Raw genomic sequence first — 23,817 nt, 5'->3', positions numbered from 1 at the left:
AAGTGCCAGTTGCTATTGTTACGCATTTTGTTACATCTTAGTTATACAGTAACCCGGATTGGTTGATCATTGTGAAGTTGCATATATTTATATCGTTGTATTCCTTTCGTTTGTGTTAACCAATTGTCGTTCGGAATTATTTTTTATACATCATTTATTGATCTTGCAATTTCTTGTAATTTAGTTTGCCGTCTTATTTCTTTGGTGTTATATTTTGGCTATGTTCGTGTTCGATCATACAGTATAATAAGTCGGTAGTTGCCCGCGAATGGATTTTTTTTTTAAAAATTCTTGTGACTATTTGCGTCTTATTTGTTGATTGCAGTGGATGTGTTTGCATCTTAGATTGGGATTGCACTGAGTTATTTCATGATTTTTTTTGTGCTATATTTTCGATACATTTTTATTGCCCCACGATAGTAGAGAGGCATTATGTTTTCTGGTCTGTGCGTCCGTTCGTCCCGCTTCAGGTTAAAGTTTTTGGTCAAGGTAGTTTTTGATGAAGTTGAAGTCCAATCAACTTGAAACTTAGTACACATGTTCCCTATGATATGATCTTTCTAATTTTAACGCCAAATTAAAGTATTGACCTCAATTTCACGGTCCACTGAACATGTAAAATGATAGTGCGAGTGGGGCATCCGTGTACTATGGACACATTCATGTTAGTCTATCTTATAGCATCTTACAATTGGCTCACTCTATTTTTCTCATACATGCTCACTATTACAAGTCAAGTACTATAGTAGTACACCGGTGTCTTCATATTTCATGTTCTGCACATGCGTATATGTATTACTCGAATGTGAAACATGCAACAATACTCTACCAAAGCAAGCCAGGAAACAATCCATCAACAAGGAAGTAGGTTAATCATTTAACTTTAAAGGGGGTATGGTTTTCTTGTCTGAGCGCGACCATTTATTGTTCGCCTCCACCAATCAAATATTTTTTTTCAAAACTTAACACTATAAGGTTTTAGAAGATCAGAATTCATAATAATTTTTCTGGTTTTAAATTTTGCCTGACAACAATATTTTTTCGAAAGAATTTTGGATCAGACGATATTTTTTTTTTAATGAATCTTACCCCTCACTCTTTTTCACAATTTGAAGTTAAATTTTCGTTCCCGTATGTAAATAGCCAGCACAAAGACTTTCATTTTTTTTTTATACATTTGAAGACTTCCATCGCACTGTTCAAACCAATATTCAGTGGCGGATCCAGAATTTTATATTAAGGGGGGGGGGGGGGCTGACTGAGCTAAGGGGAGCCCGCTCCAGTCATGCTTCAGTGATTCCCTATGTTTAATCAAACATATTTTTCCGACGAAAGCCTTCAAGTCTTCAGTCTTTGCACCAAACACTTACAATCAACCAAGCCGTTGCTAAGACGGTGCTTAAAAGAGCAGCGACTTGGGTTAAAATTTTACTTACTAGACAGTTTTTGATAATCTGCTGCAGTTTTGTACAAGAGTTATTCCTTTGTTGTTTTAATAATAAAAACAGAACTATTATGATGTTATGGGAAATATTGAGTTTGCTTGATATTGACAAATCAAAAATTCAAGTCACATGGTAATGTTTGGGATGCTTAAACCTTTGACATATTTTGTAAGTTGAAAAATGAATATACTAATTTAAAGACCTTTTTTGGGTGTTAACATTAACGGTTGACTAGCATATTTTATGTAGAATGTACAACCTGTTTTATTTTTAAAAAAAATGATGATTCTAAAAGATAACGAAAATTAAGCATATGCTCGTTTAACTGTTCTTGCTCCAATTTAAAAAAAAAGAAGGGTTCAGATGATCAAGTTCTTTGAAGAAGGAGAAAGGGGAAACCCATGACACTGCTATATCATCCCAGAAATTATATAAATTATTACCATCAGTATTACAAGGCTATGAAGGATGCATTCAAATCTCTTCTGTTATGGATACGTTTGACAAATTCTGTATATAAAAAAACAAATTCCTTTTGTGGCATAACTTTATTCATATAGATTATTTCTCCTACATATCTTTATATATTGCTTTCTTTAGTTCAAATTGGAATCTCAGATAAGCATCTGGTATGTTAAAACCTCTCCTCTCTGTTCTATGCCTCTGGTCGACATGTGTATTTCAGAATAATTCCTGACTGTCAGATGTATAGCAGAACTTTCACATAACTTCTTGATAAAACTGTTGTCTATCTCCCTTTTCGACACTGCAAACATAAAAATCGAACAGGTAATTAAAGAGGGGGTTGCAACCACATGTTCCCCGTACAAACGGATCAGAACTAAGAGCTCTTTCCCGGATCTTCCACTGGATTTATACATCAGATGCATCACAAAATATAAACATGTTATTAAATATACTAGAATATGAAATAAAGCAAAATATAAATCGAAAATGTTGAATTATAATTTATGTCTACGGAACTCATAGTTCCTACTTAATTGGCCATGTTTTCAAATCATATCAAATGTTTTCATTGGTCTTCACATGTTAGAAAAATGTAGGTTATTGCATATTCTTCAGAGCTGTATCTTGAACTAATGAATTGAAAAAGAGGGGATGGATATACGTACTATACATTTGTCTGTATTTTCAACTTATCAAACAAACATGTGAGAAAAATTAGTTTTATAATACGAAATATCTCTCTCATTCTGTAAACAGATATTGTAGGATTGTTAAGGTTTTTTTGGTGTTTTAAAAAGCCCCCCCCCCTTTTTTTTGTAATATACACAAAAAACATTTAGTCAGGATAAAGAACTAATAAACGATAGTCCTATAATGTAAGACTTCAGAGTTTCATTTCATTTACATTCAACATGTTTATCGGATTTTTTTTACTATCATTGTTGAACCGTTATTTTTTATCGGATTTTTTTTTAACTACCAATATCGAACCGTTGAACCGTTCAACATTGATAGTAAACAAAAATTCAATAAAAAAATGTTGAATGTAAATGATATGAACCTCCGGTCTTATATTAAAGGACAATATATAAGACTTCTGAGATTCATATCATTTACATTCAACGGTTTTATCGGATTTGTTTTTACTATGAACCGTTCAACATCAATAGTAAAAAAAAAATCCGATATAAAAACGTTGAATATAAGTGATATGAACCTCCGAAGTCTTATATAATAGCACTACGGTAAATATAATAATTGAAATTCAGGTAATTGAGTGTGGGAGGCTATTTTAATCCACTTTATGAGTGTTTATTATATAATGTTACAATGTAACAAACCTATCGAACACACCGTGAAAAATAACATTATCTCCCCTGGAAATGCTTGACAACAAGATACAAAAAGCTGCTACCTTTTTTTGCCCTATATCACATAATTATGAAAACACATTACATAGATAGGGAATACTGTGCTTGTGTACACGTTTGAATGTGTAGGTGGCACACCCAGAACGATCGTTTCTAGATTTTTTTTTAAATTCGTCCCGGCCTTTCCGGGTTCACGTAGCAACACGTTTCTTTCCTTTCCAGCTATTCCTGATTATGAATAAATCGAAAACATGCATTTATCCCAAAGCAACAACTATTAAACAACTCACCTATACCAATGGTGATCGTCTAATTTCTAGCTAATTCTTTTAATCGTACCTTTCTTGACGACACCCATCGTTGTAGCGTCTACCAATGGAGGTAGCGAAATTACATGATTTGACAGGAGAGCGAAATAAACAAGGGGAGCAATTTTATCGAACCGCATTCCGGACTGATTAATGTAATTACAGCTTGAGAAATACAGCGCAGTATTACAAAACGAAAATTCAAATAACAAGCATGCAGATAATATATTTTGATTTCTGTTTTTAAAAAATTACAGTTAAACTATTTTACATCATTTAGCGTATATATTTTTTTCGAATCTTATGACATTTATATTTCAGATATGCCCGATCATTTATCAAAACCAACATGCAAAGGATCAACAGATGTAGACATTCACGTGTTCACCAATGGATTAAGGCTGGGCCGCTTACAATAAATGAATTCAAAGGGTTTCTTGCCGCTATTTACAATATGGGACTGAATAAGAGACCAACACTACAGTGCTACTGGAAGAAAGGGAAACAAGAATACAAGTGGTTTAGAAAGATGTTTCCAAGAAACAGGTTTCAACTAATTCTAAAATTTTTACATGTTGTTGATAATCGTAAAATTTCAGGCAGAAACGATCCAACATATGACCCATCGGCCAAGTTTAAGCCGATTCTTGATTCATTGAACATGCGATCCAAATACCTGTATACACCTGAAAGAAACCTATTGATTGATGAGTCTTTGCTTGGGACACGTGCGCGCTCTGTAATGACACAGTATATACCATCAAAAAGTCACAAATTTGGCATTAAACTTTGGATGCTTGTTGAATCTATATCCGGGTATCTCATACATAGTACTGTTTACAGAGGTCGTCGTTTCGATCCTGTGCCTGATGGAGAACTCCAAAGTAGTATGGTTGTAAAAAGTCTTCTGAACGTTAGTGTTTTATTTGATAAAGGATACCACGTGTTTTGTGATAGTTTTTTTTTTCTAGTCTATCACTAGCATCAGAACTGCTTTTGAGTAGGACATTTATGACTGGAAATTTGAGAAGTAACCGACCAATGCCACAAAGAATAAAAACCCCAGAATTACGTCCGGATGAATGTGTATTTATGAGAAGACAAGAAACATTAGTATGTGCATACAGACAAAACAAACGAAAACCAGTACGCCTAGTGTCTACATTTTGCAAAGCAGGAGTTTCACCTCATGGCAAACCAACCGCTATAGAAAGTTATAGCAAAAATATGGGAGGAGTCGATCGAAATGATATGTTTACAGCATTCTACAACGATGAAAGGAAAACCGTCAAAATGTGGAAAAAACTCATGTTTAATCTTTTTCAAAGATTCATGATAAATGCATACATTCTTTATAAAAAAAACTCAAACAAACCTCGTCCACTATCACGAGGTAGTTGAAAGTTTGTCAATGGAACACATGAGAGATCGATTTCCGGGTCAGTTAGGAAATCGAAAGCAAGAACTTCGAAGATTAGCTAACGGAAAAGTGAAAGATTGTGTTGTATGTTCATATCGAAGTAACGGAAGAAGGAAGCGATCAAGATTACAATGTGGTAGATGTCTCCGCGGTATACATAGTTTGTGTTTCAACCGACATTTAGTTCTGTGCGACGAGCAGTAACATTTTGACATTTACAAATAATAAAGATTGTCACATGTTATAAATTTTATTTTATTATTTAAAATAAGGATTTCTAAAATAAACAAGTGTTATTAGTTGTCAAGAGACTGACAAAAAAAACCACCCAAAAGGCAGTTAACTTAAATAACACTTTTTCCAAATGTAAGATCTCCCGCGGATGGGGAATTCTGACTTTCCTCAACAAATAAAAAAAAACAACAAAAATAACTGACCGTCACAAAATAATTCAGGGAACGTTTTTCAATTTTACAGTGAATATTCAAAACATTATGTTAATATTGATACATCTTTAGTGATCAGTTTACCAGCTGTTGCATGATGTTATTTTATACATCACATGTGAAAATGAAGGCCACAATTGAGAAAAAAAGTACAAAACAAGAAATTAAAAATAACATAAATTAGACAAGAAAGATCATAGTTCATAATAATTTTCTAGTAGAATTTGGCATTTCTTTGAATTGCAACTTTATTCTTCATACATCACTATGTGTACATCTTCTTTCTGTTCTTGTATAGAATTTTTATTAGCCATGCAATCATGCGATAAAAAAAACACCATTAGCATTGACACATAAACAAACGAATAAAAAAAGGAGATGTGGCAAATACGTGAAGTATGAATAAAAGGATATGTGGTACATGTATACGTCTATGATAAATAAAAGGAGATGTGATACATACGTCTATGATAAATAAAAGGAGATGTGGTACATACGTTTATGATAAATAAAAGGAGACGTGGTACATACATGTAAGTCTATGATAAATAAAAGGAGATGTGGTAAATACGTCAAGTATGAGGATATGTGGTACATGTATACGTCTATGATAAATAAAAGGAGTTGTGATACATACGTCTATGATAAATAAAAGGAGATGTGGTACATACGTTTATGATAAATAAAAGTAGACGTGGTACATACGTCTATGATAAATAAAAGGAGATGTAGTACATACGTCTATTTTTAATAAAAGGAGATTTGGTAAATACGTCTATGATAAATAAAAGGAGACGTGGTACATACGTCTATGATCAATAAAAGAAGATGTGGTAAATACGTCAAATGACTGACAATAAAACGGTTAGAATTTCTTTATTCCTAATGGTAATTGCTCCTCCTCCTACGTACATGTATATATCCAACCATCCTGAATCGCCGCAGCATGCAATGATAAATAGTAGGCGTCCTATGCATGGCGAAAGAGTAACAAAATCGATAGGAACGTCAACGTTGAAAATCTGAAATTATCGGTGACGTCGTAACATTGTTACGTTTCTAACGTCTTGGCAATTTTGAAATTTGGTCTTGGCATTGAAAGGGTTAAGTTTTAAAACGTTAAAAAACCCTAAAGGAACGGTAAATGCTAAGAAGCAGGGAAATATACTGGCAATTCATTGGTCTGATCGTCGACAGGTGCGATTTCTTACATCATCATTGCAGGTTGCATGATCATTGCAGGTTTGTTATGTTCATTTAAGCTATATATAGATAAGCTGCCTAATAACCTTCATATTTTTTCATAATAATGAAGTTTAAATAATTTTGTAATTCGATGTATAGAGTGTTCCGAAAATAGTAATAGTAATTTTAATAAGAATAATATGTGTGATAACAGTAATAGTTGTAGAAATGAAAGAAAAAGTAAACAACAACAACAACTATGATAATTGGCGATGATAACAATGGTGATGGATGATAATTTTCTGCTGAAGGAAATATAGGGAATTCAAATCTATAATATAAAAGTAGAGTTATATTCTATTAGAAATCTGATTTGATAGTTATTTTTATTGCAAGGTTGGAAACTGCATCAAATTCTAAGGGAAAGGAAAAGGTCGCTCCGGGAGTTGTCCATACTTACAATGTAAACATGGGAGGAGTAGATTTAAAAGAAGATCAACTTTTATCAGTGTATGATCCAGACATACGTTCAGTGAAACTATGGAAAAAAAATTATTAATCTTTTATTGACTGCTTGTGGTTAGAGTATTATTAAAGTTATTTATAATACAATAATAATTAAGGTCTTTCCTCTTCCCGAGGAAAGACCTTATTGTTTTTCTAATGTTTTTTTTTCTTTTTCTTTTTTTTCTTCCAACATTTTTTTGACATGCTTGCATCTTGTTTCTTTTGAAGTTATGAATACCAAATATTGACCATCGATAGACCTCATCATGAAGTATTACCATATGACATTGTTAAGCATTTCATCATCCCCTTAAGAAGTTACCTCCCTTTTATTGATTTTTTTCAACATAGCCCCACCCCCTCGTTGTTTTTAAAGATATCATGACCTTATTTGGACAATAGGTACATCTCATCATGATGTATTACTATATGAGGCTGAATGGGATTTCATCGTCCCCTATGAGAGTTATATCCCCTTGAAACAATTTATTTCCTTTGCATTTTTCTCAAAAAGTATTAGAGATAGAATCGATTTGAAAACGGCAACATGTACAGGAACAGATGGAAATGTTAATGTACATATACAATCATTTTGTTATTAACCCTTATAAGGAGTTATTTCCCTTGAAAAATTGTACACAGTTTTAGAAAAAATCTATTTCGAGAACCGGAAGTCGTAGAGACTTGGGACCTTCACCAATAATCTTCAATTCATGTGACCTTTAATATGCACCCAAGGTCAAAGGTCACAGAGTGCAAAAAAAATTACGCTGCAATTTCAAGCTTACATATTAGGAACACGATAAGACTTTGCTGCCTACATACAGCGTATAAAATGTTCCTCTCGACGAGCTCTACATTTTATATAATAAGCCCAAAAATGTCCGACCGTCTGTTCAAAAGTTACAACGGGATGATTCTTAAAAGTATAGTATTTTGTGTATATCTGTTAAAGGTAACAGATATCAACCTACTACAAACTGCAAAGGTGATCAGTAATTCAAGACCTTCAATTTGAGGCCAATGTCAGGTCATGATGAAATTTCACCTTCACATTATGACCTTCACATTATACTATGACCTTGACATTGTGATATTTGAAAGGTCAAGTGGTCCTGAGTTGAATGGTGATAGTCCCATGTCTCTACGACTTCCGGTTCTCAAGTTTGGTATTGCATCATATATTTGATGATTAATTGTGACCTTGGTGAACTTTGAAATTGTCCAAATTCTTTTTCTATAATGTTGTCCTTTAACTGTAGATCATTTACCATTTAACAGATTTGAGATATCTATTGTCGTTTTAGAGATAATGCAGTTTGAAATTTTGCAAGCGGCGGCATGTATTTCTGAATCAACAACAGCTTACCACTTAAAATGTTTAAGAAATTCAAGAGGTTCACATAGTTATATGTTTGACCAAATACCAAAAACATTCCATGGAAAAAAAAACACCAAAAAATCATTTTGAAATTTTCATGTTTTGCATTGACTTTGTAAGTTTCATAAGTTCTATTTATATAGTTGATATTGCATCATTTTTGGCAATTTGTCAAATGGGGCCATCTGATATATCGAATTGAAGGTCTTAATAAACTCTATTTAAAAATGAAAATTTTAAATCCCTTTTTCATCCCAGGGGGAAGGGTGGGGTCATTTAGTGCAAAAATTCAAATTTGTCAGATGGTAAGGTTGTCGCATATCAAATGAAAGAACATAAAGCGTACATTTCAAATATCAAATTGACGTCCCCTAAAAATTGGTTGGATGGGGTCATTGAGTGTAAAAAAAAATTCTTTTACGATTGGGTTGTTGTATATCAAATAAAAGGTCATGGTGTGTACATTTGAAATATCAAATTCCCGACCTCCAAAAATTGGTTGGATGGGGTTATTAAGTGCAAAAATCAAACTTTTTTTAGAACATGGCGTTGTCGCATATCAAATGAAAGCTCATCTACCCTGTGTTACATATATCATACTTCCGGTCTCAAAAAATGTAGGCGGATGAGGTCATTAAGTGTAAAAAGTGAAAAGTTTCAGAAGGTATGCTTGTCGTATATCAAACGAAAGGTCGTACAAAGTACATTACGAAAACATCTCTTTTACAGGAAAGACCTTTCAATTGTTTTACAAACAATTGAGATACTAGTTTATATACGTATTTATATAAATATACAAGTGCCTACAAATAGCAGCACATGACATACAAATCTATGGGAGTGTGGATTAATCAGTACAGAAATTAATTCAATTACACACATAACATTATAGATTGCCTAACAATGTAATTTTAACACACTATTTACATACATGTAAATATAAGAATGTTTAAAATATTTACAAAACGATGAAAATAAACGCAATATTTCGCTAGACCAACTAGCTTTATCAAGCGTGCATCTATCCAGGTGAAATCGGATGTAGATGATAAGAAACTTTTGCAGCTCAATGTATATGTTGCACTTAGCTGCCTTGAAAATAAGAAAATTTTGCAGCTCAATGTCTATGTTGCACTTGAATTTAGCTGCCTTGAAAATAAGAAAATTTTGCAGCTTAATGTATATGTTGCACTTGGATTTAGCTGCCTTGAAAATACATAATTGGTAGTTGAAGTTAGCAACGTCCATTGGCCAATATTACGGGATAAAAAGGACGATGCTTTGTTTTAAATTATTCTTTCTCTTTCCTGTATCTTTTTATCGTCTTTTTCGTTAAGACCATCAGGTTCTTAAGTGTGGAGTTGGTGGATCCAAAAGTTTTCTCTTCTCCTTCGCGCCGTGGTGTCCCACTCGGTGTTGACTTCTATAATTTGGAAAGTAACATTATCAAAAGCATGTTTCGTTGAACGAAGATGTCTTGTGAGAGGACAGTTTTTGTTGGTTTTGTACGATGAACGATGTTTATTGAGCCGAATATTAAATTTGTCCATTGTTTCTCCCACATACTGAATGCCACAAGTGTCACATGTTAATATATAAATTGAGTTATAAGGGGAAAAAACGTACCGTAAGGTCGGCTATAAAAGACCTCGACATGAAAATTTGAAACAATTCAATTGAGAAAAATATCGGCATAAATTATAACAAAACAGTTTACTAAAAACAAATATGAAAAACATGAACTATAACAACAACCACTGAACTACCGGCACTGGTTTGGGACAGGCACAGGAAGAATATGGCGGGTTTAAACAAGTTTTAGGGCGCGTTTTATGATATAAAAAAGTTGACAACTGAGATACATTTCATGTACAATGTTGTTCTGGCTCATAAAGTCCAAATGTCACTGTACGGCAGCCACACAATGACGTAATCGCTGAAACGATCTTTGGCCTTTTTTTCACAGTTAAAACTTAATTATGTAAAATATTTCCAAAGAATTCAAAACTACTATTTATGTTGCTATATATATTTTATACTATTCCTGCTTACAGTGAATGCATATATTTGACACAAGAGATCATTCCTCTTGGGTAGAAAGTTAACCCATCTTCAGTTTCAACAGGAAATTGTGACTAGCTTAGTTGGGGACCATACAATTCAGCATAGAGCTTTGGGTAGGAATGGAGAAGGTATGACTAGTAGAGCAACCTCAGAGCATTTCCTCTTTGAAATCCCTGGGAGAAAGAGAAGGAATTGTGTTTCCTGTCATAACCGGAAGGTTAGAACTTGGTGCCAACAGTGCAGAGAAGGTCTCTGTCTAGGAAAATATTTCAAGGACTAAAGTCTTCCACAAACAAAAGCAACGTCAAGACGTGCACGAAGAGTAAAAAGTAAAATCACAAAAATACTGAACTTAGAGGGAAATCAATTCGGAAAGTCCATAATCACATGGCAAAATCAAATAACAAAACGCATCAAAAACGAATGGACAAGAACTGTCATATTCCTGACTTGGTACAGGCATTTTCAAATGTAGAAAATGGTGGATTAAACCTGGTTTTATAGCGCTAACCCTCTCACTTTGATGACAGTCTCATCAAATTCCGCTATATTTACATTGATGCGTTAACTAAACAGACACAATAAATAAAATAGTCAGAATATGGGAACATCAGTCATCGTATAACAATTTTAAAAAGAACAATTTAACAGACCACAAATATTTACCTAGGCAATGTTAGCATACAGGGTTTTAAAATCAAAAGTATGTAAGAATAAATTTCAGAAATAGACCGAGATTTAAACGAGTTCAAAAGTTACATATAGAATTTATAAGAATCCACAAATAGTTAATTTCACTAAGCGATTGAATGATTTTGACGTTTGTGGTTCAACGTATATTGTAATTCATAATAGAAATATATCATGACATAAAATAGAACAATATCATACTGACAGGATCTTTTAAAGTACAGAGTCACGTAATAAGAACCAAAGAAATACAAAAAGTCGCATATACAAAACACACCACCAAAAAATGAAAGACAATACACACATTGACGAGATGTATAAGTACCGAGCCACGTCAAACGAATATCACATAAAACCATTCAACAGTAAAAGTAATATTAATAATAGAACAAAGACAAATGAAAGAACTATAAAACACGTTGTTAAGATGATAAATAACATCAGTACGCAGAATCTATACATCAAGACCAACGTGTATTATTTGTGAAGTTGATACAGAATATTTATCAACAAGGTCTTGGTACTTTCCGATGAACTTTTTTAGAAAAAGGACGAGACGTTCTTTGACATACCCCTGGGTCATCAACTTTCTACTCGGACACTGATGACGTTTTACAAAGTCTGAGTAGGAGCTGCAAGCTCTTGAATATCGAATAAGTTGGTATATTGCTACTAAATTGGGGGAAATTTATAATTTCAAAATTAAAATCGTCTCGTTTGTCATAGATTCTGGTACTGAGATGACTGTGTAAATCAAATTTGAGATATAAGTCTAAAAATGAAGCAGAGGAAGCCGTGTCTGTTTTTTCTTTAATCTCTAGTTCTGGGGGATATATTAATGGAACCCAATCAGAAAAGTTCGGATTGTTTAACTTGTCAAATTCATTACCACTGTGTACGTCGCTGTATTTCTAGATGTATATTATAGACGATTTGTAATGATTTGTGAGGTGAACTATTTTTGAACAGAATTAAAAATTTGGAAATATGTATGTTTTATTTCTGTTGACCAAATAAAGATATAATTTAATGCCTCAAACTTAAAATAATGACATAAGAAAGACCAATTGTATAGGGTTCAAATAGTTCTTCTAACGGTTTTGTTATTTTTTTTTTGTGGTTGTATTACGCTTCGGTGAAAAAAAAATACTTTTTTCTGTTTAGCATTGCAAAGTGCTTGACGTTATTTAATTGAAAAGCGCCAAACTGGCTGAAGACGTGACGTTCTAACCTTATGACGTTATGCAATGACATGTAAATAACGTTATTTTTTTAAAAAATAAACATGTTGACTTTATATCCTAGTAATTCCTAAATTATTTAAGTTAACATGCTGTTATTCAAGACTAAATAATAATTTAATATTTTTGGTATTTTTTACTGAAATTGTCCCGTTTCTGGACAATGTCTTGAAATTTAGCTACGCACTAAGAGGATTAAAGCTTTATAACAAAAATATCTAATATTGTTTACTTTTCGTTATTTCACTTTTAAATTTATGAAGGAACTGAACTATATTGGTTTGATTAAATCTTGATTCAACATATTTATTGACGTCTATCATTCTGCAAAAAAATAGGCATACCCAGTGTTCATATTTCCGGAATAGCATAATTACAACATCGGGTTTCAAACATTTCCTAATAATATAAACACTGTAAACACTAATTTAAGATAAATTATCAATCCACATTCACCAGGCATTTTTTTATTAATAAATCTAATAAATAACATTGTCTATCAATATACATTGTATATCGAATATGAACTGATCACACTTCGCCAGATAAACATATAACATTCTGTAAACCACAAAATCCACATTCATTTACAATACTTGATATCACAATCAAAAACAATATCATAAAAGAGCATTCACATGCTGCAGTCAAACATTTAACCAAATTGAATGATCACAATTTTGAAAATCATACATAAAAAGTAATAAATCTCTTTGTACGTACTCTATAATAATATATGATTTGGTTTATTTAGGGAATATTGAAACATTTTTTTATGACGAAAATAATATATTATTTGCCCTCATGACCTAAAGACTGAAAAACGCGACAAAATATTTTTCCTTTGTACTAGAAATATGAAAATTACTCATAGAACTTTTGAATATAAAGGAAGAAAAAACCTAAAACTGAACATGGAAGTGTAAATTTTAGACCTTAAAAAAATCTGTAAACAAACTCATCATAGACACCAGGATTGTTATTTTGTATTTGCACTAAACGCGCATAACAGTGAGCTTATTAAAACTCCCGAAGTACTGAACATGTATCAATGATCTAAAAATGGATAATTCATAATAGAAAATGAAACAGCATCTCTGTTATCATAAATTTTGGTTTAATTGCGTTAATTGGCGTTTCGTCTACTTAAGACTCATCGGTGACGCTCATATCAAAATATATCTGTGATGATTTTACTTGGACGTACATAAACTATTGAAAGTTATTTTCATTTCGGAGTTTATCATAAAACAACTTTTCCGGACGCTACTATAATATATCATTTGTCTATTCGCTATCTTTTACTTTCGTATTTGACGTTCACTGGCATGAAACACAGAACAGAGGTGTGCAAAACCCTTTTGTGTTATTCAATATTCTATTAGAGAGGTGTGTACCTACAATATATGGTGTCGTAAAGAACGAAGAAGGCAAATCTGCATATTAATATGTATTTATCCCAGTAGTAAGTAAATTTAACATGAGGTCCATGAAACAAACATTCGTAAATTCATTTATTTTCGTGGGTACCAATTTTCGTGGTTTTAGGAAATCTTATATAAGCTTTGGATTTCAAATATTTTGGTCACGAGCATCACTGAAGAGACATGTATTGTCGAAATGCGCATCTGGTGCAGGAAAATTGGTACCGTAAATGTTATTACTACCACTGGGTCGATGCCTCTGCTTGTGGACTGTTAGTCCCCGAGGGTATCACCAACCCAGTAGCCAGTACTTCGATACTGGCATGAAAATACGGATTTTTTGTGTTATTAAAATTTGCTGTTACAAAATGTTAGAAAGTATTATAAATTAAGGAATGTATCTCCCTCATGCAAAGCTCTGATTCCTTTCACGGATTTGGCTATACTTTTTGGACCTTTTGGATTATAGCTCTTCACCTTTTATATAAGCTCGGGATTTCAAATATTTTGGCAACGGGCATCACTAAAGAGACATGTATTGTCGAAATGCGCATCTGGTTCAGGAAAATTGGTACCGTAAATGTTATTGCATATTCGTGGATATTTTATTTCGTGGTTTTAGCAAGGTCTGCATACATACCTTTAAAAAACCTCGTAATTCGTTGAACATTTGAATTCGTTGTTCCCCTGTATCCACTACGAAATCCACGAAATTGGTATCCAACGAATAGTAATGAATCGACAGTATATGAGAAATCACAGACTATCATATTATAACAACAAATATCTAAATTATTCTATGAGACCCCACAAGTCGTAAAATTCATTTGTTTCTCTTGTGTTAACAAAAAATGCAGTGGCTTGATTTTTTTTTTCAAGAATTCTGAGTAGTCTTTCTTTTGTTTTTAATTTCTTATACATGTATGCTACTTATTATGGTTATTATTTTTTTTTTTTAAACTCGATTGATTTACAAGAATCCGTTGGATACGTTTTTAAATTATAATTCGTTTTAAGGTTTATGACCCCTTCTGTAGCCATTTTTCTACGACCTTTTCAAACTTCAATCCTAACAAAACTACATATAAAATAAAAAATAGAGATAGGCCATTTTGTACATATACAAATGGGAAACTTGATGCAAAGTATTATTATTTACTGTTTCATTGAATTTAATAGAAAAAGAGTACTTTGTGGCGAATAAACCAAGATTTTTATAGAAAATCCACAGCCTTTAATACAGAGATTTGTGTTATAAAATATGAAACATAGATTACTCACTTGCTTTTCTATGATGCGGTAGTGTTTATTTTTTACAAAAAGTTCTAACCAACCTGTAAATTCCAAAATAACTCGTGCTGAGTCACTAAAGTCAAACGCACCCTAAAAGGTGTACTTGATTTGGTCCATATTTTTGTTTGTTTTAACCAATAACTACATAAATACACTTGTTTTAAGGAAATCAATGCTAGCACTGCATGCAATCCTATATCTATTAGGGGACGACCATTTGATATTCTGGGGGAGGGGGGCAGGAGGATTTTGAAAATAAATAACTCAGTCTTGATAATCACAAAAATAAATGGTTTGTTCTTTGGTAGTTTGAAATAAATTACTTGACTTGCAATGTATTGAAAATAAATAACTCAGCAGGTCTATAGCTTCTTGGGCCTTCAGTGGTTCCGAAACCCGTCAAAAAAAAATTTCAAAGAGGATAGGTAAAACCAAACTTTAATACTATGTATGTATGCAATGCATGTATATTGGTTGGGAATATAAATGATTCATTTCGTGAAGAAAAGTATAAAATACTTAATCTAATTATACCAATTGTCTTTTATAATATACTATGTATTTGTGTTTCGTTTGTCCTTTCTCGCTATGTATTATTTTAATATGTTTGTATATATATTGTCCTTTAGTACACAAGTATGTGTCTGAGGTTATGAATACAATATTGAATCTTAAAATTTCTGCAGGGGACAATGTTTAATTTTGATTAAATGGTACACAATAACTTGACTACACAACATGTATTATTCATAACTAACAAATATTTTAAAAATTGTATGTTTTCGAATATCATAAATATAGTTGTGTAAATGAATAATCAGTCCCTTGCTTTAATGACAATACAAAAATCTTGCCTCAATAGTGCAGAAAATGATTAATCTGTCCTCTCAGTTTACAAAAATAAATAACCGATCAAAAACAAATCCTCCTGCCCCCCCCCCCCCCCCCCCCCCAGAATATCAAATGGTCATTTAATTGCCAAATATGAGAGTACAAGGATAAAGGCTGTGGATTTTATATAAAATTTCCATATGTTTAGCATTGAATCAACATATGGGTACATAATCCTTACAGCAGATTCCAACGAGTATGAAGCTACATGTAGATTCTTTGGTTAGATTCCTTGCTAGCTCAACCATGAAATCATTCTTAGGTAAGGTAAACAAGCCTTTTGGTGGAGTCAATAGTTAAACAGAGAACCAATCAGAACTAGTGACAGAATACAAACATTGTAAAACTAGTTTTACAAGTCAGTTTCAATCTAAATTTAAAGTTTATTGATAATTATAAGCAAATTCACAAGCATGATGTAGGTGTGTTTGATTTGCCACATTTATTTCACTCAATTACTCAGTTCAATTATAAACCCAGTTACATGTATGTGTATGTACTGTACTTTACAATCATACAAAATATAAGGTTTATGACCTCTTCTGTTGCCTTTGAATTACGAATTTATCAAACTTCAATAGTATAAAAACAGCAAAGATAATGAATATTAGACATGGGCCATTTTTTACATATACAAAGGGGAAACTTCGAGCAAGTATTATTATTTATAGTTTCATTGCATTTAAAAGTTAAACGGGATTTTGAGGCAAATAAACCAAATTTTTGTAGAAAATCCACAGATATTTTTGTTATAAAATTTTAAGCATAAATTACTCACTTATTTATCTATGTAGCGTTTATTGTTTACAAAAAGTCCTAAACAACCTTTAAATTAAAAATCGTGCTACGTCACGAAAGTCGAGCGCACCCTAGAAGGTGTACTTGAATTGGTCCATATTTGTTTAAACCAATATGATATCTAAATTTATAAACTTGTTTTGAGGAAATCATTGCTAGCACTGCTTGCAATAATCATCCATATATCAAACACCAAATTGCCAACTATGAGAGTACAAGGGGAATGCAAATTTGTTTTGGTAAACCTGTTTGTATGAAACATTCATATTATAAACAGGTCATTGATATGAGTGTTTTCATTGGATGATGAATTGGTGCTATGCTCCTCCCAATTTTAAGGTAATAATCATTTCATGGTTGAGCTTGCAAGGAAGCTAACCAAGGAATCTACCTGTAGCTTCATACTCGTCGGAATCTGCTGTAACGTTAAATTCATACTACCTAATATGGAAAATATAGATTTCATTTCTAATATGAATAAGACAAGATAGTAGGCATACATTTCTTTGGTACTATGAATTATTCAAAACATTAATTCTGATTGTCATCATTTTGTAGAACTTTGTAAGACTCGAACCATTATCCGAAAATCATTGTTTATAATATTATGGAGAGATGTACACAATATGTTCATGGCGCTGCGTATATTTTAATGAAAAACGGATGTATGTTGTTCTCATGTTTCTTTTACAGTTATTCTTTCATCTTGAAAAGTCCCTATTAACAATCAACAAATACATTCAGTTGCAACGATGCTGTGGTAAACAATTGATGTTGCGATTCATCAATCTATTTTTGAGTTTTTACCTCATTACTTGAACTTCCAACTCGTTTTGACCTCGCTAAATGCCTAGGACTTCTACTAGGAGATCCATGACAATCTCCATTGTGTAATCGAGAAACACTTCCGTTACGCATGTCTGTAGAATTTTGAATTTCATGTAAGTTTTCTTGAACGGTCTGCAGTGGACGTGCTGCTTCCGACGTTTTCAAACAGAGTTCCTGCATTTGAAGGAAACTGCTTTCTAATGTATATGCAAAATAATCAGATCTTGTTTCCGAGTGACTTTTGAAAGATGTGATACAAACAAGAATATTGTGAGGGTGTGGATTGTAACACACACCGTATCCATCCGGTACAACGGGTCCATAACACATGAATGCGTCCATAGTAGTTGGAACCTGCAATCAAATATTCTTAAGTTTTGATATGTATGAATGATTGCCATATTGTTTTTGGAAATGTTTTATTTATACCACACGTGGAGATATAATTCAATGCCAAACTGATTGTCGATTTTCTTAGTTTGCGAGTTAAAATCGTTTTTTCCAAACAATGTTGATAGAAGATGTTTGACATGTGTCAATAAGTACGAAGTATAGCGCTATGTGTTTCTAAAAGGTTCACTAAGGAAATATTTATCGACATAGTAAATTGGATAGTTTTGAGCAAATGAACAGTAAACCATGTTATTAATTAAAAAATGAAATATAGATTTATGAAAAATAAATAATATATTTATAAGTGAGAATATAGTTTCTGTATGAATGATGTCAATATGAAATTCAAATCGCCACAAACACAATCACACGTCATGATTTTTAAATAAATACATTTATATGTAAAATATATTTAGAAAAACGGCAATATTTTGTTTTTTGTTTATATTCAATTGTGACTTCAAAATTTTTTTCAATATGAAAGAACGTTTATTTGGTTTCGATTTCATCAGAAGTGTTTTCGTATTAAGAAACAATATATAGGCAACGCTTCGATAGGTACAACTCTTTTCAAATCTTAAAAGTAATCGATCTCAGTTTTTTTTTATCGAATCTATCAAGACATTTTGTCTAAATTGATCAGATGTATATTTTTCTTTCAAGTTACATGTATAATAATTTTCCTCGTAGTTTGTCAAGTTATTTGACTGACATCAATTCCCGAAATGTGATCAAAGTCATCTGTTCCAACCTAAAATAGAGGCTGTCTTGAACTTGCAGTGAACATTTACTCAGTATTGGAGGCATCCATGTGACATCAATTGCTTTGTAAAAAGTTAAATCATAAAAATACTGAACTACGAGGAAAATTCAAAACGGAAAGTCCCTAAAAAAATGATAAAACACATCAAACCAATGGACAACAACTGTCACATTCCCGACTTGGTACAGACATTTTCAAATGGAGAAAATGGTTGATTGAACCTGGTTTCATACCGCTAAACCTCTCACGTGTATGACGGTCGCATCAAATTCCGTTATTTTTACAACGATACGTGAACAAAGACATAATCAGACATAATCGGAAAATAGTCAAAATATGGTTACAGCAGTTATCACTGTGTTTGCAATATGACTGTACGTATTTTGTGTTATGAAATGATACGCCCTATCGGTTCTATTCAAATGATATTATACCTGACTCGTTGATAGTGAAAAGTGATTGGCAATCCTGAAACCGTCATCAAGGAATAAATCTGAAACAGGACGTCCTAATTCCACTGCCATTTCCCTTAAACCAAGAAGATGGCAATCTGTTCCTTGTCCCAAAATATTCTGTAAGATAAATGAATATATTGAAAGGTGGTAAAAGAAACGATGAAGTTGTCAAAAAAAATGTTTAATCGTTTCATATATGAAGGACTCCAAAGGGTGACTTGGAAATAGAAATATGGTCACTCCGGCAATATATTTTGCCAAAGTGCGGTATGTTCAAGTACGCAGCAACGTTTGGTCTGAATGGGAAATTAAATCCGATGAGAGATTGCCAAGCTTGCTGCACGCTTGCTGCACGTTCATGACCCTTATAACAACTCTTTGATGGGTACGTAGATAGCCTGTTGCAAGTCAAAATGTCTGTCTGTATCGAATATACACTCACTTTCCAGATTTAATCTGAACTTCCCCAACCATCATCCCAACATACCTATATTGCGGAACGTACATATTTGTATTAATTGTTACGAAATATTTGCCTTTGGACGTTCAGCAACCAACAATATATCCATATATGAAGGACTCTTGCTAACGTCTTGCTTACATCATCTACATTTGCTAAGTAACTGTGATATGCCTTAAATGTATTTGATTTAAAATAATCCAGAAATATGGTAAGTGAAAATTCATCATTTGAAACTACACGCTATTAAATTAAGGCAACAGTATTAAACCGCTGTTTGAAAGTCATAAATCGATTAAGAGAAAAACAAATCCTGGTTACAAAGTAAAACCGAGGGAAACATATCAACTATAAGAGGAAAACAACGAATCAACAGAAACACAAAAACAAACGAGAGTACAAACCTCGCGCTTTATGGCAATGTTAAATATACTGCTAAAATGGCAACATTACATGACAGGAATATAGTACAAATAAACACTCAGGACAGATTAAAAGATTCAATGACAACAGAAAAATTGAGAGAGAGTCGACAAAATAGAGAAGTTATCGATGCAACTGAAAAGGAGATGTGCATTCCTCATTAAGTATAGTTCCGGATAAGCAAATATGGACTGCCAAACAGAAAAAAGACGTATAAATCAAGCAAAAAACAAAACTTGATGTTCACAAAACTGCATTATGTATCACCAGCCCAGTAGCCAGTACTTCGGTACTACTATGAAAATATATTAATACGGATATTGTATTATTGAAATTTTCTGTTACAGTATTTCAGAAATTATTTGAAATTAGGAAATATATCTCTTTTATGCAAGCCTTAACCGCAATAGCAGCAGTTCACTACTGTTGCTTTTATTTATCAGCCCTTCAATTTTTATTTAAGTTTTGAATTTCAAATGTTCTGGTATCGAGTATCACTGAATTAATTGAGACATTAATTTGCGAACTGCACATCTAGTGCAGTAAAATCGGTACCGTTAATGTTACAACTGTTCCAGGGTCGATACCTCTGCTGGTGGACTGTTAGTCCCTGATGTTATCACCAGCCAAGTAGCCAGTATTTCGGTACTGGCGTGAAAAAAAAACGAATAGTGTGTTATTGAAACGAATATTGTGTTATTAAAATTTGCTTTTACAAAGTTTAGGAAACTATTTTAAATTAAGGAATAGTTTTTCCTCTTGTATGCACGGCTCTGATTCCTTGCCCGGCTTTGGCTTTATTTTTTGTCTTTTGGGTTTTTTCTCGGAATCTTCTTTGCTTTAAATGATGTTTATTTTCATTAACATACTTCAAGAACACATTATGAAAACAATGAAATCAGAAAAGTCAATTGGTATATTTAAATATTAATTCGTACCTCAGTCATAATTTCAGTTTGTTTTTGCATAGCTTTGCGTAAAAGAACCATTTTCTCCACATCCTGAAAATAACAAGTACTAAATTCAGCATATTATATTAAGCATGAAAAAATATTTCTGGCTGCCATAAAATGTATAACAATAATATCGAACTCCGAGGTATATTCAAAAAAGGGAAGTACTGTCTTGCAATAATGAATAACTCGAACGTGGTTGGAATATATCCCATGCCGAGTAGCTTCCGAAGCAAGTTGTATTTGGATAAAGCTATAACATTTGCTTAAAATGAAGTCACGCTATTCTCGTATGGTTCGAATAAATAAATTATATTTACCCGAGCCATGTTAATTTTTATTCCCTTTTCAATACCTTAAATAAATCATCATAATTCCTTGCAAAAATCAAAAAAAAAATCGAATGTCCTTATCGATGATAAAAGTGAAAGTGAAAGCACTCACAATAAATGACCAGATTATAAGTTATTATTTTAAATCAATAGAAGTGAATTATACCACAATGCATCTTTAATTTGAATCCATTCATACATGTGTACCTAGTAGTATTCTCTCAGAGTGCTTTGTCTTTTTATAAGTTTATGTGTTTACCCATGAAGCACCAAAGATTAATCAATGATCGCTATGAGACAATGTATAACATGTTTATTGCACTTTTACAGTATGTAGGATTGTGACATTGTTGTAATGCGGACTCTGCTCATTTTCAACACTAAGTTTATGTAAAACATTGAAATATCCTTTTATAGAAAAATGCATTTAGTATTGATGGAATACAGGAAAGATGTAAATGACGGTAATATTTCTTTATTTCCTTCTTCTGACAAGTATGGCAGCCGTGAATTACAATAAAAAAAAGTTCACATAGTTTTTATAATGTTAAGGTTATAGTATTGTTTAGAATTTATTAAGTTAAAAAAAATGAAGACATTGACTAAAGGAGATTCAAGTCAAAATTTAAAATGGGAGAAGAATTGTTTCAATTCCTGGTTGTTGAGTTTTCATTCATACACCAGTGCATCTATTGGCTTGTAACATTGTTGGTGGATTAACAGATAACTATAAATGACATTTCTATTTATCTCATCGGTTAACGACTTTTCTGAATATTTTCTATTGTAGTAAAAGTACAGGTTTTATTTGTGTTTTAATATTACTTTCAAATAGAACAAATACAGAAATAACTGCTGTAAAATTAAAAGAATAAGTAGATACGGGAAAGGGCAAATCAATTTATTTCTAAAAGAACTTTACTTTTGTGTATGATTTAAAAAAGAAATCAAGTCAAATTGGATACGAACTGAAAAACTTTAAATGTTGACAACAAAAGGACACCGACAAATAAACTCTAAAAATTAAAGTGGAAGTAGTAAATTTATGTATACTCACAGACACTAACACTTCTCCTATCATGGCTTTTACCCATTCAAGCGCTGCTGGAGAATTGGCTCTTATGTTGTCTACTCTGCCAAGTCTAAATCGACGAGTTGATGCACTTTCATAAGTAGACACAAGTTTTCTGTGAATTCTGAATGAAGCATTTGTATATATTTAAAAAAAAATAGAATATTGTTTACGGTATAAAGGTGTTATATATTTCATCGTTACGCGGTTTAATTGAGTATTAAAATATACATGATATTAAGACGTGCTTATCAACGTTCTAATCAATGATAAACTTGAACACACGAGGAGACAACTGCCAAAATCGATTTGAATTTGACAAATTATATAATCTTTTTTGTCAAGTGAAGTACAGGCAATAATTTTCTCAGTGTTGGAGGAACTTAGGGAGAAAGGAGTAGGTCCAGTAAGACCCCTTTTTGGCCCCAAAATATAGCAGTTTTACAAAATTGTTAAAATGTAAACTTTTAGTTATTTATTGGACAGTAGAATGCTTCTGCTACATACATATGGTCTGTTTTTGACAATGCAATGCACATATATCGGGTACTAGCACCATTAAATCATGCTAAATTACTGAAATCTTCACAATTCTAGCATTTTAGATAAATTTTAGACGGTTTTCGTGTAAAACGAAAATGGCCGCATTCGTGTTCATCCTTAATATTGAAATGTAAGTTGTATTTTATGATAATACATAACATATATAAAGGTTGAGGATGAACACGGATGCGGCCACTTTCATTTTTGACAAAAACCATCTGAAAAGTGACATTTTTTTTGCATATTTGGTAGATTTTTCATATGTGAGCTTGAATCGGATCGTTTTTAATGACTAAATCAGTTAAAATCTTTCACATAAACTAATTGATTTAAATGAAAAAGACACTTAAGTGTTTAAAAAGTGGTCAAAATCTTTTGTCTGATGAACCTGAAATTTGAGGCCAAAATCGGTCCTTACCGGACCTACTCCTTTATTCGTCAAGTCGAAGTATGTTTGTCCATTTATGTAGTCTCATTTGTTTTGACATTTAAGAACATTCTTGCGCATTGTTGTTGTGATATTTTGTTGGTTCTGGTTCTTTTTGTATTGGCGAATAAGAAACATTGTCATCAATTCAATTTTGATGATTGGATAATGAAATGCGCTTATCACAAACAATTTAAGACTGTACAAGCAACCTTCAAGACACAGTCGTTCAATTCA

General features: G+C 32.5%; 1 protein-coding gene and 1 long non-coding RNA gene across 4 annotated transcripts in view; both read right to left on the bottom strand.

Moving 5' to 3' along the window:
* Positions 1 to 1,978: 1,978 nt before the first annotated feature.
* LOC143047004 (uncharacterized) lies at positions 1,979 to 3,736 on the bottom strand. The gene is made up of 2 exons (XR_012969357.1): positions 3,574 to 3,736; positions 1,979 to 2,211 (listed from the first exon to the last, which is right to left on the bottom strand). It is a non-coding gene; the product is annotated as an uncharacterized LOC143047004 (long non-coding RNA).
* Positions 3,737 to 16,227: 12,491 nt separating this feature from the next.
* LOC143045529 (choline O-acetyltransferase-like) overlaps positions 16,228 to 23,817 on the bottom strand; it is an 81,569-nt gene continuing 73,979 nt past the window's right edge. For 2 of the 3 annotated variants that reach the window (XM_076218106.1, XM_076218107.1), the window contains 4 exons: positions 22,596 to 22,734; positions 21,192 to 21,254; positions 19,350 to 19,487; positions 16,229 to 18,113 (listed from right to left, as the gene is read on the bottom strand). In XM_076218106.1, coding sequence (XP_076074221.1) covers positions 17,721 to 18,113; positions 19,350 to 19,487; positions 21,192 to 21,254; positions 22,596 to 22,734 — 733 coding nt within the window. In that variant the 3' untranslated portion in view covers positions 16,229 to 17,720. Of the gene's footprint in view, positions 18,114 to 19,349; positions 19,488 to 21,191; positions 21,255 to 22,595; positions 22,735 to 23,817 lie in introns of all 3 variants that reach the window. The other variant, XM_076218108.1, reaches the window with a different exon arrangement.

The sequence above is a fragment of the Mytilus galloprovincialis genome, chromosome 9 (genome assembly GCF_965363235.1).
Source record: "Mytilus galloprovincialis chromosome 9, xbMytGall1.hap1.1, whole genome shotgun sequence".
In the NCBI taxonomy this organism is placed as follows: Eukaryota; Metazoa; Mollusca; class Bivalvia; order Mytilida; family Mytilidae; genus Mytilus; species Mytilus galloprovincialis.
This window is presented reverse-complemented; position numbering and strand designations above follow the sequence as displayed.